Source organism: Danio aesculapii, chromosome 9 (genome assembly GCF_903798145.1).
Source record: "Danio aesculapii chromosome 9, fDanAes4.1, whole genome shotgun sequence".
In the NCBI taxonomy this organism is placed as follows: domain Eukaryota; kingdom Metazoa; phylum Chordata; class Actinopteri; order Cypriniformes; family Danionidae; genus Danio; species Danio aesculapii.
Window position 1 is genome coordinate 1,816,026 of NC_079443.1, and position 19,978 is coordinate 1,836,003.

Below are 19,978 nucleotides of genomic sequence, written 5' to 3' on the forward strand. Positions count from 1 at the left end.
GTGTGATAAAAGACTTACTGTAGGTCCGACGCTGCTTGTCCCATCTGTAAATGAAGCAGAAGTGTTACTCTTACCTGCTCCAAACCCCTCGTACTCACTTCTGGGTCTCTCGCTAGCATTGGCTTTCCGCTAGTCTTCCTCTTAGCAAATCAGATGCTAGCTTTCTGGACACACACGTACACACCGGTCCAGTCGAAACACACACGACTGCCTGGTCCAGTCGAAAACCTCCACAGTACGCGCTCAGGATGCTGCACTTTCAGACTCAATGACGCACTATACTTGGTTAGGCAAGTTACTACACAACTTTATTTCAACTGCTTTCTTTTTTTCAATAGTCAAAATAGTTCAACAATCTAGACGTCTATATCTTTACAGGTTTAACATGGCCTCAGATCTGATCAAGTCTACTCTGTGCCATAAACAACATGTGTACTGTGCGCTACTGTATATATATAAAAAACACACGTGACAAAAAAATAATAACATCACTGTCTTCAGATCAAATCAACTCAAAAATATAAAACCAAACGATATACTCAGGGCCACAACATCACAACAACTCACAACTCCGTCTACAGTTGGTTTGATAACATAATATTGTGTTTCACGCTCAACAAACGTCACAAAGGGAAGAAGAAGAGGACCAAGAAAAGCGAATGTCCATTGGCTAGTTTCTGGAGTGTCTGACTACACTCTGCTAACGATAAACACCACGGTAAACACCACTGTTTCTCAGTAAGTCTTTCTTTCCTCTCATCTCTCTAACTGGGGGTCTGAGGCCTGTTGAACAGACACAGGGTAAAAAGTCATCCTGTGTTACGCGTCTGCCGAGGCTGTGTTTTGTTTTCCGGTGGTGGCGCTGAACTTACCACTCCAATAAATCTGCTAATATCTCCTGGAGCCTCCGCCTCCACCTCCACCACCAGAGCTGTATCCTCCACCTATCAGAGCAATGACAATGATCAGGATTGAGTGTTAGAGTAGGGTATCGGGGACATGTTCCATTTTAGAACCTGTTCTAAATTTCAAAGAACGAGTGTTCTATATGATGCGCGCATTAAGATCAAAGACTAGAATACACAAGACGTGTCACTCGAATAGTCTTGAATGGGAAAAAGTGTAACAGTCAATATGGCGAAGAAAGCCCCGCCTACTAGTACAGGAGCCAATCTGTCTTATTTCAGAGGCTGCATCTCCTGAAGGATGCGGACTTCAATGGTGAATCCTTCGAAGTCCACACAGGCCAACCCGAGAATTTTGAAATGAGACGATCTAGCCTACTGAGGACAGATCTGGTCACTTAGGAATAGCTGCCGTTAATAAGCGGTAATACAATTTGTAATGACTTTTACTTTTCAAAGTGATTTGAAAACTTATTTTAAGCAATCTAAAGGCAAAGCGAGGTTTACAGAAGCTGGAAATATATTTCCTTTGATCCATACATGTACACATAAACATGTAAACTATCTATAAAATCACTCTTTAGTAAGACATGTCATACTCTCCAAGTAAAATAAACCTAATTCATACATTGAATCTGGAGATTTCTTTTAAAAGAGTCCTGCCATTATCAGCGCGCAATGAATCTTGGGACGTTCGAGGCAGTGAAGGATCCACCGGTTGTGTCCTTCATTACCTGGGAAACGAAGGATGCATTTGGAGGCTGCGTTTGAAGTTTCGTTGCGCCACGATGACGCAGCGCACTTTGAATGCATCCTTCGGAGGATGCATCCTCTGAAATGAGACACAGCTTATATACAGTTGAAGTCAGAATTATTAGCCCCCCTGAATTATTAACCCCCGTTTATTTTTTTTCCCCAATTTCTGTTTAACTGAGAGCAGATTTCTCCAACACATTTCTGATCATACCAGTTTTAATAACTCATCTCTAATAACTGATTTATTTTCTCTTTGTCATGATGACAGTAAATAATATTAGACTAGATATTCTTCAAGACACTTCTATACAGCTTAAAGTGACATTTAAAGGCTTAACTAGGTTAATTAGGTTAACTAGGCAGGTTAGGGTAATTAGGCAAGTCATTGTATGACGATTATTTGTTCTGGAGACTATTAAAATAAAATATAGCCTAAAGGGGCTAATAATATTGACCTTCAAATTTTGACCCTTTTATTCTAGTCAATGTATTTTTGGTGCATTTAAACAGATTTAATAAACGGATATATTTATATTTTAGTCACCAAACATTTTTTTAGAAATAGAAAGATATTACAAGTAAATTCAAGCAAAATATTGCAAAAACAAATTACAAACTATAAAATTTCAACTAAATTTTCCTTTTTTTTTGCTTCTCTTGATTTTTCCTCTTTTTAAATGTGTATTTAATATTTTTCTATATCATATAAATTTGGGTGAGCTCGTTTTTGGAGCGTTATCTTCAGTAATTTTGTTAGATAAGCTGCAGATTTGGCTTCAGTGCTGACTAATCTAATGTATATGCACAAATATAATATTGTAGAGCTTCCTATTAAACATGAATTTAAATTAGAGATGTGTGAGGGGTGTACTTGTATATGCTGAGCACTACAGTATATACTGTTTACCCCCTCTGAATAAGGTTGCTATTACACATATACATTTAAAAGATCATGACATTTTGCAATTCTTATTACTGAAGCAGAATGAGACAAAGCAAAAATTCGAACGAACAAAAGGTTCTCATAGTTATGCAAAACAATAGAATAAAAATATACGAATGAAACAAACCGCTTTAAGCATCTTCACTGTAAGAGTTGAACCTGGTTTGTTTCTTATTAAAGCTATAAAAGTCCTTCAGTCAAGAGAAGTGAGGGATTCTGTCCTTGTCTTGTTTGATTTCTAATAATGAAGCAGGAATGTAGCACGCTGTCACACTTAAGGGCGTCGCACACCGGATGCGCCGCTCAGCGCTGCGACACGGCACGCACATGACAGTTGAAAGTATCACACCGGACGCGCACATTAGCATGCTATTAAAATTAAACTAATCAGATGCCGCTCTCTGGCGCGGCAGAAATATGAACAGTGTCCTGAGTCGTGGCTGGTCGTCGCAGACAGCCGCTGACTTGCGGCGCCAGTGTGTGTACCCTGATAGAAATCTATGTTTAGAATTGTAAAATGCATGTCGCTGCGTGGTGCTACGCAGTGAGTCGCCGAGCGGTGTTTCTGGTGTGTGACACCCTTAAGAGCAGCACAGTCCCAATTTATAGTTTCACGTCTCCTCTTTACATTAGTTTATTACATGACAAATGATGGGTATGTGAATAATCAATAATAAGACACATTTTTGCATGCATTTGATCATTTAGGCACTCAATGTTATTAATTGTCGCAGTTAACAGTTACAGCCTACTGTTTATAGCCTAAATGTGGCAAGAATAAAAGGTCAAAACTTTCTCCAAAAAAAAATGCTGGAATCGAAACCAAGAATTGGACTCAATAAGTGCAATCAGAATCAATAAAATTAAAACGACGCCTAACCCTTTTGAGTGCTGTCAAATCAGCTCTGATGTGAAATGCTGAGTGTTGAATTTATTTAGGTACCCCCGTAAGGTCCAGAGTTTCTCCCGCCAAAGTTATTTCCCTTCATGGGGCCAAAGTTGGACTGCTGTCCTCCGTAATTCCCGAAGTCATTGTAATTTCCTCCTCCACCGCTGCCGCCTCCACCACCACCAAAGTTACCTGCAGTGAGGGAATAAATTCAGGTTAATAGCAGAACTAATGTATTTTAGCCTTAATGTAGATGAGGGATTCTCAACCAGTTTCTATGTGTGCTCTTATTGTGTATTTCTGTGTGAACACAACATATTCGCATGGTTGTCCAGAAGAATTTCTTGTGATTAAAATATAATTTAAAAAGGTTAAAACTGAGCAGATTTGAGCCTCTTTGTTTCTTAAAAGACGAAATGGTTCAGAACGGTTCAGAAACTTGCAAAGTTTGTCCCGCCTCTGAGCTCTTCTGATTGGTCCACGGTTGTGTGCTGCTTGTGAAAGCTGAAGTTTTTTTTTTACTTGACACGGCGACTAAAAAATACAGAGCTCACATGCACTGTGCTTCAATAGATGCAATACGTGATGTAATGGTCACACACATCTGTCAAGTGCGCGTTTACATTGAAAAACAATAGAAAAGTAGCCATTGGAAACGAACGGCTCTTAAGAGGAAATGTACGCTGTAAGTGGGCCTTGCAAAACTGATCAGAGAAAGAGGTGAGAAGTGACCCAGAGTGAATAAAATAGCAGAGCTGTTTTTTACAGAGCAGATGTTTACAGAAATGTTCTTCTGTCGCAGTTGGCATTGTTGTTGTGTTTAGGAGTAGACCTTTTACAAATTTCTTTTTGCTCGCAAACGAAAAACCAAAAAATGAGTTCTTCCATTTCGTATGAAATATACCATGGCCTTAATAATGAGACAAAATAATAATCTGCAATCAAAATCATTAGACAGGGAAAACAGAGGAATCCAAATCGCTAGGATTTGGATTCTGATTTAACATTAGAATATAAAAAAAGGACTTGATGTGATTAATATCTCTAATATGGCAGTGTATACACTATTCCTACATACGTTTTCATTTTGCTACATAGGTGCCCTTTAAAACTTAACACACCTCCAAAATTTCCTCTATCATTGTAGTTGTCAAATCCTCCGAAGCCTCCTCCGCCTTCCTGGTTTCCATATCCTGGACCTCCACCGTATCCTCCGCGGCCGCTTCCATATCCACCAGCACCACCACCTGTTATGAAGCGGACAGGAGACAGAGGTAAGGAAACGTTAGGGTGTTTATTAAATGACAACAAGGAGCACATGAAGGATAGCCAGGAGGATCAGGAATGATGTTGGGGTCTTTTCCTCCGTGGCTGGGTAACAGGAATACACGAGGATGGACAGCACACACCAGATACAGCTGACAGAGGATGACACAGACTTGGAAGGACTGGAAGACAGGACGATTCGGGAGGACCAGGAAGACTAGGAGGAATACAAAGAGAACAGGTAAGTAAATCGTTTGTTTTAGCTGAGGATGACTACGCTGAGTGGTCGCTCAGTTGTCCGCTTTCGTCGAGACGAGCCCGGACAATGAGCGACTGGAGTGCTGTGCTTTTATCTGGTGCTCGTGAATGTGATGCAGCTGTGTGCTCATTAGAAGTCAGGTGATGGTGATCTTCGTGAGTGGGGGTCGTGAGAGCCTGACCAATCCATGACAGTACCCCCCTCCCCAGGGCCCGCTCCTGAGGGCCGACACCTCCGACGCCGTGGTGGTCTCCCTCTGCCTCTAGGCGCTGGGAACTCAGGGTGGCTCTCATGAAACTCCACCATGAGACTAGGATCGAGAATATCAGCTCTGGGAACCCATGTCCTTTCTTCGGGGCCGTACCCTTCCCAGTCCACCAGGTACTCCAACTGGCCACCACGACGTCGGGAACGCAAGATCTCCTTCACTGCGTAGACGGCTCCTTCTTCTAGGAGCAGTGGAGGAGGGGGTTCCTCTTCGTGGTCAGGCTCTGTGGAGGGAAGAACAGGATCGTGATAGGGTTTCAGGAGTGATACGTGGAATGTAGGGTGAATACGGTAGTGAGAGGGTAATTGTAGTTGTAGGTGACGGGGTTAACCTGTTCCACGATGGTGAAGGGACCAACAAATCGGGGACTTAACTTGCGAGAGGGCAGTCGCATGCGTATGTCCCGGGTGGATAGCCACACCTTTTGTCCGGGTGTGTATCTGGGTTCTTCAGACCTTCTCCTATCGGCGGTTACCTTGCTTCGACGGACTGCCCTCTGCAGATGTTGATGAGCCTCGTCCCAGACTCTCTCGCTCTCCCGGAACCAGTGATCCACTGCGGGGACATCAGATGGTTCGCCATCCCAGGGAAAGAGCGGTGGTTGGAAGCCCAGGACGCACTGGAATGGCGTGAGTCCGGTGGAGGGTTGCCGCAGTGAATTTTGGGCATATTCTGCCCAGCCCAAATACTGGCTCCAGGAGTTCTGGTGACCACTGCAGAAGGTCCTCAGGAACCGTCCCACCTCCTGAATCTTCCTCTCTGTCTGCCCGTTGGTTTGGGGATGATATCCAGAAGAGAGGCTGACGGCCACACCTAGGAGCTTGAAGAAGGCTTTCCATAGACGTGAGATGAACTGTGGACCTCTGTCCGACACAATATCTTCTGGAATACCAAATGACCTGAAGACTTGATTAAAGATATTGTCGGCAGTTTCAAAGGCTGTGGGAAGACCTTTCAGCGGGATTAGTTTGACAAACTTTGAGAATCTATCTACTATGACTAGAATACAGGTATTACCTTCTGACGAAGGGAGGTCAGTGATAAAGTCCACTCCTAGGTGTGACCAGGGACGGTTCGGAATCGGCAAGGGATGGAGCTTTCCAGCGGGTAGATGACGTGGGCTCTTGGATTGGGCACAGTCCTTACAGCCCTGAACATATTGCCTCACATCCCTTGCCATGTTTGGCCACCAGAATCGTTGGGATACTAGCGAGAGAGTATTGTTGATCCCTGGATGTCCAGTGCCTAGCGAGGTATGTAAGGAGTGGATCAGATCTACCCGGTGTTCAGGTGGTATGAACTGCCGATGAGGAGGGCATCCCGGCGGAGCAGGGGCTTCCGGAGTGGCAACGACTGGAGGAGCGTTCCAGGTGATCGGACAAATGGAGATGTGTTCGGGAAGAATCTTCGTTGGGAGTTCTTCATGATCGTGATGCTCGTGTAAACGAGAGAGAGCGTCTGCTCTTAGATTCTTGGGTCCTGGACGATAGGAAATGGAGAAATCAAAACGTGAGAAGAAAAGTGACCATCTGGCTTGACGTGGACATAGTCTCTTGGCCTCTTTGATGTATTGGAGGTTTTTGTGATCTGTGATCACCTGGAACGGATGTTTGGCTCCCTCCAACCAGTGACGCCACTCCTCCAAGGCTAGCTTGATTGCTAGAAGCTCCCTGTCTCCTATGCTGTAATTCTGCTCCGCCGGGCTCAACTTCCGAGAGAAATAGGCACAGGGATGCAGTCGGGGCGGTGTATCATGATGTTGAGATAATACTGCCCCGACGCCGGTGGTGGATGCGTCCACTTCCACCACGAAAGGAAGATTTGGGTCAGGATGAGTCAGGAGTGGGGCCCTTGTGAACTCCTTCTTAAGAAGGCGGAAGGCTGCGGCTGCTTCTTTGGTCCACTCCAGTCCTTTGGGTTTACCCTTGAGGAGATTAGTGAGAGGTGATGTAATCCTGCTGTAGTCCTTGATAAACCGTCTATAAAAGTTAGCAAACCCAAGAAACCTCTGGAGCTCCTTAATGGAAGTGGGTTCTGACCAGGATAGAACAGCCTCAATTTTCTTCCCATCCATACGTATACCGGTTTGGTCAATGATGTATCCCAAGAAATGAATCGACTTCTGGTGGAATGAGCATTTCTCCGCTTTGAGGTAGAGGTGATGTTCTCTCAATGTGTGTAGGACCTCCGCAACGTGTTGGCGATGTTCGGCCTCACTCCGGGAGTAAATGAGGATGTCATCTATGTACACTATTACACAGTGGTGAAGAAACTCCCGGAGGACTTCATGAATGAAGTTTTGGAATACGGAGGGGGCGTTGACCAGACCGTAAGGCATGACCTCATATTCATAGTGGCCAGTAGGGGTCACGAATGCTGTCTTCCATTGGTCCCCCTCACGTATTCTTATCAGATTATACGCGCTGCGGAGGTCCAATTTAGTGAAGACTTTAGCTTCTCGGAGCTGTTCCAAAGCGGCTGGTACCAGAGGAAGGGGATATCGGTATTTTACTGTACCGTTATTTAGGACCCTGTAGTCGATGCATGGACGCAGCCCTCCGTCCTTCTTGGCCACAAAGAAGAAGCTTGAGGCGGCTGGTGATTTTGAGTGACGTATGTACCCCTGACTCAGAGCCTCCCTTATGTAATCTTCCATTGCCTGATTCTCTGGAAGCGAGAGCGGGTAGATCCTACCTCTTGGCAACTGGGCATCTGGAACTAGGTCGATCGCGCAGTCCCATGGCCGATGCGGCGGTAGCTGGGAAGCTCTCTTGGGGCAGAAGACATCATGAAAGGAGCTGTACTCCTTAGGAATGTGGATAGACTGCTTCTCAGGAGGGCTCTCGACCGATGTTGCAAACAAAGAAATGGGGTTCCGACCTTGAAGAGGGAGATTTGGAAAACAGGCAGGTGTACATCCAGATCCCCATTTCTTTATCTCTCCTGTGCCCCAAGAGATGATGGGATCGTGCTTCACCAGCCACGGGCGCCCTAGAATGATGTCCATATTTGCACCCTCCAGAACCAGAAATTGAATCCTCTCTTGATGTAACAACCCCACTTGAAGAAGGATGTCTTCGCATTGTCGATGGATACGGGTCGAAGATCGAGTGCACTGGGTTATCGGTTGTATCTGGTATATATGCGAGGACGCCTCAGTACGGAGGTGGAGTTGACGACAGAGGGATTGGGAGATGAAGTTCCCTGCTGACCCGGAGTCGATGAGGGCTGTGACAAGGAGAGAAATAGAGGCAGTAGTTATTTGTACGGTGGTAGTAAGTGGTTTACATTGTTCAATATTCGTACTGAATACACTCACTGAAGTCCGAATGGGACGAAGGGGACACTCCATACGGGTGTGTCCACTGACACCGCAGTATAGACACAGACCCCGGGTCAGCCTCCTCTGTCGTTCCGCTGATGTCAGTCTTCCAGACTCTATTATCATGGGTTCTGGTTCTGGAGAGGCTGTTGACTCAGGCGATTGGAGGAGTGCAGACGAGGGGGTGATGGTGTCCTGTTGATAGGAACGGAGACGATCGGAACATCGGAGAGAATGTTGGATGAATCTCTCCAGACCCATTGTATCATCTAATGTGGCCAGTTGGATTCGGAGAGTGGGTTCCAAGCCGAGCCGGTACGTGGTCAACAACGATCTCTCATTCCATCCACTTGCAGCTGCTAGAGTGCGAAACCGGAGAGCATATTCCTGTGTAGATAGAGTACCTTGCTTTAGATGATACAGCTGCTCTCCAGCGGCTACTTCCCCATCAGAACGTCCAAACACCTCTTTGAAATACTCCGTGAAGGTAGTGATGGAATTCATGACCGGCCCGGCTTGGTTCCAGATCGTCTCAGCCCATTTAAGTGCAGGTCCAGAGAGTAGAGATACGATGTAGGCGATCTTCGACTTATCTGTGGGATATAGAGAAGGTTGCATTTCGAATATGAGGGAACATTGTAACAGAAAACCATTGCACTCCCCCGCTCCGCCTGAGTAGGGCGCTGGTCGGGCCATGGGACTGGAAGGAAGGGCCGAAGAAGAAACTGTGGAGGCGGAAGTGCTCGGTGCTGGTGGTGCGTTGGAAAGTGGAGCTGGTGGCTGTAGAATCCGCTTCAACTGGTCCACCAGCTCTTGAAGGTGATCGGGGGTGCTCATGTTGTCGTCGTTATGGGTCCGGGCTTCTGTTATGAAGCGGACAGGAGACAGAGGTAAGGAAACGTTAGGGTGTTTATTAAATGACAACAAGGAGCACATGAAGGATAGCCAGGAGGATCAGGAATGATGTTGGGGTCTTTTCCTCCGTGGCTGGGTAACAGGAATACACGAGGATGGACAGCACACACCAGATACAGCTGACAGAGGATGACACAGACTTGGAAGGACTGGAAGACAGGACGATTCGGGAGGACCAGGAAGACTAGGAGGAATACAAAGAGAACAGGTAAGTAAATCGTTTGTTTTAGCTGAGGATGACTACGCTGAGTGGTCGCTCAGTTGTCCGCTTTCGTCGAGACGAGCCCGGACAATGAGCGACTGGAGTGCTGTGCTTTTATCTGGTGCTCGTGAATGTGATGCAGCTGTGTGCTCATTAGAAGTCAGGTGATGGTGATCTTCGTGAGTGGGGGTCGTGAGAGCCTGACCAATCCATGACACCACCATAGTTACCGCCTACAACCACAGACACACACTTGATTTTTGGTGACAAATCTTATTTTGACATTTATTTTGGGAAACGTTCAGAATTGTTTCCAAAACTCAACAATACACTGTGGGCAAATTGACCACCCTTTTGTTATATTGGGGGCTGTTTTTGCCCCATAGACTTTTTGGAGACCTGTCCTGTGCTCTGATGGAACTAAGATTGAACTGTTGGCCATAATGACCAGTGTTACATTTGGAGGACAAAAGCTTCCAAGCCTAGGAACACCATCCCAACTGTGAAGTACGGGGGCGGCAGCATCATGTTGTGGGGCTGTTTTGCTGCAGGAGGGACTGGTCCACTTCACAGCAAAGACGGCATCATGAGGAAAGAACATTATGTAGGAATACTGAAGCAACATCTCAAGACATCAGCCAGGAGATTAAACTTGGCCACAAATGGGTCTTCCAAACAGACCATGACCCTAAGCATGCTGCCAAATGAGTTCAAATGTGCTTAAAGGACAACAGAGGGAATGTTTTGGAGTGGCCATCACAGAGCCCTGATCTCAATCCTATAAAGAATTTATGGGCAGAGTTGATAAAGCTTGTGAGAGCAAGACAGCCTACAAATCTGACTCAGTTACACCAATTCGGTCAGGAGGAATGGGCCAAAACTCCTGCAAACTATTGTGAGAAGCTTGTGGAAGGAGACCCAAAATATTTGACCAAAGTTCTAGAGTTTAAAAGCAAAGCTAAAAAACACCAAGGAAATGTGTGTGAACTTTTGACTGTCTAGAAATTAATAAACAATCTCTAAAAAAAGAAACTCTCTCATTATTCTGGCATTTAGCAAATTGATTGATTTAGGTAATCCTAACGGACCTAAAATAGTAAACCTTTAGTCTGATTTACCATCAGACATTTTATTTTAAATGGTTATGTTCCTTTCGAGTGTATGTAAACTGTATAAGTCAGAAACCTTTTGCACAGGGTCAATCTAAAGGGTTAATGCTGCCAGCTGATAAGTATTGATGTCCATGTAAACATACTCAGAGATGGGTGATCTGTAGAAGGAGAGTATGATTATATGTTAATATAATAATCCTGTTCTCACCAAAGCCGTTGTATCCATCTCCTCCTCCTCGTCCTCCTCCTCCTCCATAACCAGCAGAAAGAGACAGATTTTTACCACAGTGTTATTTACACCTGAACAGCATCTATATAACTGTAATCCACACACAGGATCATATCTACACAGTCTCATCTCACCTCTGCCAAAGTTTCCTCCTCTGCCTGTGAAATTACCACCACCTCCACCACGGTCTGAGAACAGAAACACAGTAAATTAAATGGTAAAATAGTAAATTTGTTCTGGCATCACTGTCATCAAAGCAGATTAAAGGCACAGTGTGTAACTTTGGCCACTAGAGGGAGTGTATTCACAACAAATAAAGGGGTGTGGATTTCTGGGAGTTGTGGTCATCATCCTACAGGACTAATGTTGTTGATGAGTAAAGTATTCAGCACTTATTATCGTGGTAGTATGAAGCAGAGGAAGACTGGAAACAAGAGAAACGCTGAAGTAATTGCTGATGAAAAACGAGCACAACCAAAACCAGCAGAGCTTTTATTATGCCACAATCCACTGCTTCCTGTTCTTCTTCTTTTTCTTCTTAAATTTAAATATGCAAATTAGGCACTTTGACTAAATATGTGCACATTTGCATATATTTATAGAATAAAACTATAAAAATTTTATGAAGTCAGCTATTTTTATTTCAAAGGATTTTATACTGAGTGTTTTAAGTATCTGTTTTTATCCCTCCATGACTCAGAAAATACTGTGAACAGCCAAAATTAAATCAATTTTCACAGCTTTTCGCAGAATGAAATGTAGCATATAACCAAGCTATGTATGAACAACTGCTTATTTCTCTGCATTTGAACATTCTTCAAAACATCTGGGATAATATAAGTACAAAAGTCAGCAAAATGTATAACCCTTTACTAGTGATTTTTGGCTATTTTAATGAAAATACTTATATATATTGCACCTTTAATACCTAAAAACACATGAGTACGTGTCACCACTGGTTTGCTTGGTTTGGGACTTGTGGAGCTGCGCATCCATGGATTTGCTCCTCAGTGTTTGGACAACTTCAACTCTGAAAACTGGACTGACAGTTTCAGTTTACTATAATCTTCTACGTGAAGCTGCTTTGACACAATCTACATTGAAAAAGCGCTTTAGAAATAAAGATGAATTGAACTGATTTAAATACAAAGTGACATAATTAAACAAATTATGAAGTATCTATTGGAGAAGATGTGAACAGCTTTACTTACACCTCTGATTGGAAGAGGACTGCATCTCCTGCTTTGGAAGAGCTTTTCTGACTTCACAGTTATGAGAGTTGATTGTGTGATATTTTTGTGCTGATGAAAAAGGAAAAAATAAAAACACTTAAAAGGCAAAAATAAAATGTGCGTGCTCAGCTACTGTATCAAACCTGTTAGAACTGGTATGTCTTACATACAGTTGAATTCAGACTTATTAGACCCCCTTTTATTTTTTATTTTTTTTTAGATATTTCCCAAATTATGTTTAACAGAGCAAGGAAATTTTCACAGTATGTCTGATAATATTTTTTCTCCTGGAGAAAGTCTTATTTGTTTTATTTCGGCTAGAATAAAAGCAGTTTTTTATTTTTTAAACACCATTTTAAGGTCAAATTTATTAGTCCCTTTAACCTATACATTTTTTCGATAGTCTACTGAACAAACCATCATTATACAATAACTTGCCTAATTACCCTAACCTGCCTAGTTAACCTAATTAAGCCTTTATATGTCACTTTAAGCTGTATAGAAGTGTCTTGAAGAATATCTAGTCTAATATTATTTACTGTCATCATGGCAAAGAGAAAATAAATCAGTTATTAGAGATGAGTTATTAAAACTATTATGATGAGAAATGTGTTGAATAAATCTGCTCTCTGTTAAACAGAAATTGGGGAAAAAAAATAAACAGGGGGGTTAATAATTCAGGGGGGTTAATAATTCTGATCTCAACTGTAGTATTGGGTAGTCGACACAACATGACCATCAACAGTTATACATCACAATGATAAAATATAAAAATTGAGAATAAATCTAAATTGCAATTTATAATTTATTATTATATTTAAATGTTATTATTTTCAATGCATTTTTGAGGGTCTTAAAGGATTGGCAAAGGTTTGTTCCTAAAATAAATAAAAAAATCTGCATTTTTTCACATCTCTTCACTATCAAAATAGAATTAAATCAAATTATTGATGTACAAGGGGGGTGGCTCAGTATTTACAGTAGCACTGTTGCCTCACAGCAAGAAGGTTGCTGATTCGAGTCATGGCTGGGCCAGTTGGCATTTCTATGTGGACGTTACATGTTCTCCCCGTGTTGGCGTGGGTTTCCTCGGGGTGCTCCGGTTTCTCCCACATTCCAAACACATGCACTACAGGGAAATTGGGTGAACTAAATTGGCTGTGGTGCCAGAGTGTGAGAGTGTAGGGTTGTTTCCCAGTACTGGATTCCAGTTGGAAAAGCATCCACTGAGTAAAACTTGCTAAAATAACTGGCGGTTCATTCCGCTGTGGCAACCCCTGATAAATAAGGGACTAAACCGAATGAAAATGAATGAATAAATGTAAATTGATCTAAGACTAGCCTTACGTCTTGTCTCTGAAGCCAGTAGTAAATGTTTGCGCCTTGTAATATTTTGTTTTGCTTGCTCTATTGATTTTAGTATGATCACTACATAAATAAAACATAATTCACAAATAAAATAGTTTCTCTGTAGGGAAACATTAAACTGCAAGAAATATTGTTATCGCAGTACTCAATTACTACGTCAAATTTTGCATATTTTCTCAGTACCGTGCAGACCTACTGCATGCACACATATTATTAAAAATAATAGTAAAAAAATAAATAAAAATATCACAAAATGCTGTTTACTTTTACTTCCAGTCATGTAATTTACAGATAAAATATTTATTCTGCATTGTCTGACTAGCCACTGAAAGTGATCGTTTCCATTCAATCTTACCAACAATTTTGTCGACGGTATCGTGATCATCGAAGGTGACGAAGCAGAATCCTCTCTTCTTCCCAGTCGAGCGCTCCTCCATGATATCGATGGTCTCAATCTTGCCGTAGCGTTCAAATACTCCCTGATGTGATACTCCTCTGTGTCCTCCTTAATCCCGCCAACAAAGATCTTCTTCACTGTCAGATGAGCTCCGGGTTTATTAGAGTCCTGGATAATGAATGTTCAATTACATGTTCATTAAGCAGAGATCTTCATTTCAGAGAGAACTGAGTGTATGGAAGCCTGTTAGCACTATGACTGGGTGACATGCGCAAAATTTGCATGTAAACTAATTATTAAAGCATTACAAATACAAATATGAACTATTAATGAAGAATACTTGCACAGTAATTATTAATCATTTTGATTACATATTTAATAATGCATTATTAAAATCCAAATTCATGCTTGTTATCATTAGTCAATGCACTCTAAGTTAATATGAACTAACAATGAACTTCATTTCCATTAACGTCAACAAGACTAATAAATAGTGCAATGTATTGTCCATTGATGAATAAATACACTCAACAAAATATGTTTTTTGTTTCTGCTCCCAATTTTTCATGAGCTGAACTCAAACACACACAGTCCAACGCATCTCCTTCGCATAGAGTCGATCAGGTTGATGTCCTCTTCAATTGCTGTGTAATGTTGCTGGATGTCGGCTGGAACTGGAACATGCTGTCGCTGATTCACAGTATCCCAAACGAGCTCAATAGACCATTTTAATGTAGGGATGTCATTGGCCCATGAAGAACAACTAGAAAGGATAAATTTATGGATTTGTTGCGGAATCGTAGCATCACTGAGCCATAACAATCTACACTACCTATTCGGGGTGTGACGAGACGCTTACTCGACGAGACAGGAAATTGGGTTCACGAGAAAAGACAAGATCGACATTAATTTTAAGAAATCCTCAATGATGAAATATATGAATGGGAAATAGTCTTTTATTCAACTGAAAAAGTAAAACTACAAAATGCAAAACAATTAACATGCTTTTTTTAAATCAACTTGAATGTTTTCTTCTATTTTAATTAATTCTTTGCTGTAAATGACATGCAAACACTGTAAAATAGTTTGCTAATACAGGAATTCAATTCATAGCAACAGCTCTGGTGGACATTCTTGCAGTCAGCATGCCAATTGCACACTTGCTCAAAACGGGTGACACATTGCGACATCGTGCTGTGTGATAAAAGTGCAGATTTCAGAGTGGCCTGTTTTTATGGCCAGCCTAAGGCACACCTGTGCAATAATCATGCTGTCTAATCAGCATCTTGATACCACACCTGTGAGGTGGATGGATTATCGTTCTTGACAAAGGAGAAGTGCTCACTAACACAGATTCAGACAAATGTTTGAGCAATATTATAATAGTAATTAATTATAAATATAATAATAATAATAATAATAATAATAATAGGGAAATAGGCCTTTTGTGCACATACAAAAAGTTTGAGATCTCTGAGTTCAGCTCATGAAAAATGGGAGCAAAAACAAAGTGTTGCGTTTATATTAACTAACATTAACTAATAAAACCTAATTGTAAAATGTTACAGATGACACTGCATTGATGTGGAGCTGTATAGTTAAAATAAATGCCACGTCACCTCTCGGGAAACGGCTCGTTTGGGCTCAACAATGCGACCGTCCACTTTGTGCGGCCGAGCTGTCATCGCAGCGTCCACCTCCGAGACACTGGAGTATGTCACAAAGCCAAAACCTCGAGAACGTTTGTTTGCAGGATCTCTCATGACCTGATGAAGGATAAAGCATTGATAACTTAATCAGTAAAACTGCTTTTATTACTCTTATCATTATCTACACACATATTAACAACTCCTGTAACGTAGGACTGATTCTTGATTCTGATTGGCTGACAGACTGCAAAGTATTGGTCACACTTTATGTTAATGTATAATTCACACTATTAACCAACCATTGACTGAGTCATTTAGTTCAATAAACTACTGAAAAGCTGCTTATTAATGGATAGTAAGGTAGTTGTTGGGTTTAGGTATTGGGATTAGGGACGTAACATAAGATCATAGTTTATAAGTGATGAAATCATTATATCTTATGTGTTTGAACTTGCACTTCATATATAGGTGCACACTTGCAAGTTATATTTACATACATTCACTCACTGGCCACTTTATTAGGTACACCTTACTAGTACCGGGTTGGACCCCCTTTTGCCTTCAGAACTGCCTTAACCCTTTGTGGCAGAGATTCAACAAGCTACTGGAAATATTCCTCAGAGATTTTGCTCTATATTGACATGATAACGTCACGTAGTTGCTGCAGATTTGTCGGCTGCACATCCATGATCGAATCTCCCATTCCACCAAAGGTGCTCTATTGGGTTGAGACCTGGTGACTGTGGAGGCCATTTGAGTAGAGTGAACTCATACTGTAGGCTGTGGTGTTGACACGATGCTCAATTGGTACTAATCGGCCCAAAGTGTGCCAAGAAAATTTTTCCCCACACCATTATACCACCACCACCAGCCTGAACTGCTGATACAAGACAGGATGGATCCATGCTTTCATGTTGTTGACACCATATTCTGACCCGACCATCCGAATGTCTCAGCAGAAATCGAGACTCTTCTGCTGCTGTAGTCCATCCGCCTCGAGGTTGGACGTGTTGTGTATTCAGAGATGCTCTTCTGCAGACCTCCGTTGTAACGAGGGCTTATTTGAGTTACTGTTGCATTTCTATCAGCTGGAACCAGTCTGGCCATTCTCCTCTGACCACAACAAGGCATTTGCGCCCACAGAACTGCCGCTCACTGGATATTTTCTTTGTAAACCCTAGAGATGATTGTGCGTGAAATCCCAGTAGATTGGCAGTTACTGAAATACTCAGACCAGCCTGTCTGTACCTAATAAAGCGGCCAGTGGGTGTATATAACTGTTAAATGTTTAGCTTTAAATAATAGCTTTTGATCAGGCATTTACCACAGAGTCCTAAGGATCATTTCAACCGCTGATCAATTATAAATGTTTGATAGATAGTTCTCTACTTGCTGAACTATGTTCGTTTGTGAATAAATATAAATAAACGACAGTTTATTTAATTAAACGTCTTTCATATGAGTAAGTTTGTTCATATGATTCATGTTTCACACTTCAGAACTTCCATTAAGGATTTTCAATTTGCATTGTGGGACTTATCAGAGACTTTATTGCACTAATTGCCCTTTTACATTTAATAATTTAGCAGATGCTTTAATCCAAAGTGACTTACAAATGAGTGGATAAAATATCACTAAATGCAGTATTTAAAAGTCCAGTAAAGTGATTTAAAATGTGCATTTTTATTCAATGTTTGACTTAAATTTCAACTGGAACATAAAGAGAGTGCATGGCATACAGTAGCTCCTCCCCTTTAAAAAAAACAGCCAATAGCGTTTTGTTTAATCACAGCTCTGCCAGTGAGAGTAGTTGAGCTCAAGGGAATCAAATGAAAAGCCAATGAGAAAAAGGGGCGGCGAATATCAGACACTAGAGAGCATTTGATTGGTCAGGAGATTTGATGAGAAACTAAAGTATGAGGTGACGTCAAAAAAAAATTGCTGATGCATTTATATTTAAATGTTTATATCTTGTAAAAGTGAATTTTGTCACTGTTTTGGAGCAGACTAGGTTAAAGATATCATAAATCTAACATACTAACATCTAAAAAACTCCATTTTGATTTCATGGTAACTTTAAGCTTCATAATTAAATACAAAATGAGGGAAATTCCCTAAAAAATGTGCACTTTTTGAGAAAAAGAAGCTCTCCTTTGTGCCAGGCTGGCTACGGGTCTATATTACATGTATTTATGTACTTTTTGGTGTTGGAAAAATAGGAGTGTTTTTTAGAGGAATGTTCCTACACAATGCAAACTGAATGCAATTGGTAATTAAAGCGAAGGTTTCTCACCACGCAGTCTGTGAGTTTGCCCCATTGCTCAAAGTGAGCTCGTAAACTGTCCTCCGTAGTCTCAAAACTGAGTCCACCAATGAAGAGCTTCCTGAGCTGCTCCGGCTCCTTACTGTCGCGACCCTGTTCATGGAAAAAGAAAACAGAGTCAAAATCACACATAAATATGCGTCACCGGACTGATAAAATGATCCCTGCAGGGCATGCTCCATGTGTTGCATAATGCTTGAGCAGTTAAGATAATTGTGCAAATCTGATAATAACACACGATTATTGATTGCACAATATTAACCACACAGCTGGATTCTCTGTGTGGGTGTTTTCTGAATGCTGTGAGCTCCAGGGGAAGAGAATGAATGACATCCGGTCATCCTTTTACCAAATTAGGCGAGGATGTATATTAATATTCATGAAGTTGAATGACGTGTTCCATTCAACGCTTCTCAATTGGCTGAAAGACTGACGTTGAAAGGTGGGCGCTGGCCAATTAAGCTACTAAAAAAAGCCAAAGTTATGAATATTAATAGGGATACGCGTATTAATATTCATTAGCCGTGCCTACGCCATAGTATGATTCGTATTTCAGCCGGTTGGTTTCTGTCGAATTACGTCTGAACAAACGGAGAACGTGAAGTTCAAGTAGTTTCAGTTCAAAATAAAGATTACCGTTAAAATTCAGCAAGAGACCGATAGTAAACAAACCGACGGCTGGGGGCGTCTAGAATATTCCATACCAAAGTGTACACGCGCCATTTTATTAACGTTATATGTATTTTCCGTGTTTCCTCTGCATTTAACTTCTTAAAAAGATTAAATACAGTGAAATATTCAATATGTTGTTGTTGTTTTTACACGTGTTTAACGTACAAAAACAGGCTAAGCATTTTGTTTACGCTGGTCAATATTACCTTCTCTGAACATAACATCACCACGTGATGAAACTGTAGCACGAGTATTAAAGAGAATAACAATAATAGAGTTATTTAAAGAAATAAAATGAACATATTCGCCTTAACAGCACGCATGACAGTATATTAATGCGAGTATCGGCAGCTGTATCCCATCTAGACTTAAGACACAACGCTAGCTCAACATCATTACTGCACCACGCAGCATTTTAACACAAAAACAGCGTAATGAACCGGCCTAAGATATGCCTTATCTTGAACACTGCTGACACACGTAACGCAAATTCATTTTAATGAGGGAATATTGATAACAGGTACCTCCATGCTGCAGCTTTTGCGCCCCCTCGCTCTGCACGGCGCCACACCGAAAAAATAATAATAATGCAGCAGATGTGATGTCACTTACTCGCCTCTAGAGGCGCTGCAATAATTTTCCCGCTTTTAAAAATGTTTTATTTATTATTTTTTATTACCGTAAACGATAAAATAGATAACCGAAGGCTACATAAAGCACAATATCAACAATGTAGTGACATTGACAAAAAGAATACAAGATGAAATATATATTAAGCTAAACAAAATTAGCAAAACAGAGAGAAAAGCAGTCAATGTTTTTCAGGACTGGTGGCTAAATGGTATTTGCTGCACATTTTGAATAAGCATGGTTGTTATAATGATCTCTGTACTCATTTTTAATTCAAGAAGGTTATTTGAAAGTTGTTAGACCATTAATAACTATGTTAAGTGATATCTTAATCAGAGTGCTGTCGCCTCACAGCAAGAAGTTTGCTGGTTTGAGCCTCGGCTGGGTCAGTTGGCGTTTCTGTGTGGAGTTTGCATGTTCTCCCTGCATTCGTGTGGGTTTCCTCTGGGTGCTCCGGTTATCCCCCCCCAAGTCCAACGACATGCGGTACAGGTGAATTGGGTAAGCTCAAATTGTCCGCAGTGTATGTGTGAATGAAAGTGTATGAGCGTTTCCGAGCGATGGGTTGCAGCTGGAAGGGCATTCGCTGTGTAAAACCTATGCAGTATAAGTTGGCGGTTCATTCCGCTGTGGTGACCCCA

At 41.6% G+C, this 19,978-nt stretch overlaps 1 protein-coding gene across 1 annotated transcript; it reads right to left on the reverse strand.

Annotated features, from left to right (window-relative positions):
• Positions 1-286: 286 nt before the first annotated feature.
• On the reverse strand, positions 287-19,266 carry hnrnpa3 (heterogeneous nuclear ribonucleoprotein A3). Its single transcript, XM_056465520.1, is given in 12 exon segments — positions 287-944; positions 3,548-3,685; positions 4,615-4,740; positions 9,947-9,958; positions 11,046-11,087; positions 11,201-11,254; positions 12,278-12,367; positions 14,022-14,138; positions 14,141-14,231; positions 15,683-15,829; positions 18,006-18,128; positions 19,232-19,266. Coding segments are annotated over 12 exon segments (1,002 nt in total). The 5' UTR covers positions 19,238-19,266; the 3' UTR covers positions 287-888.
• Positions 19,267-19,978: the final 712 nt, after the last annotated feature.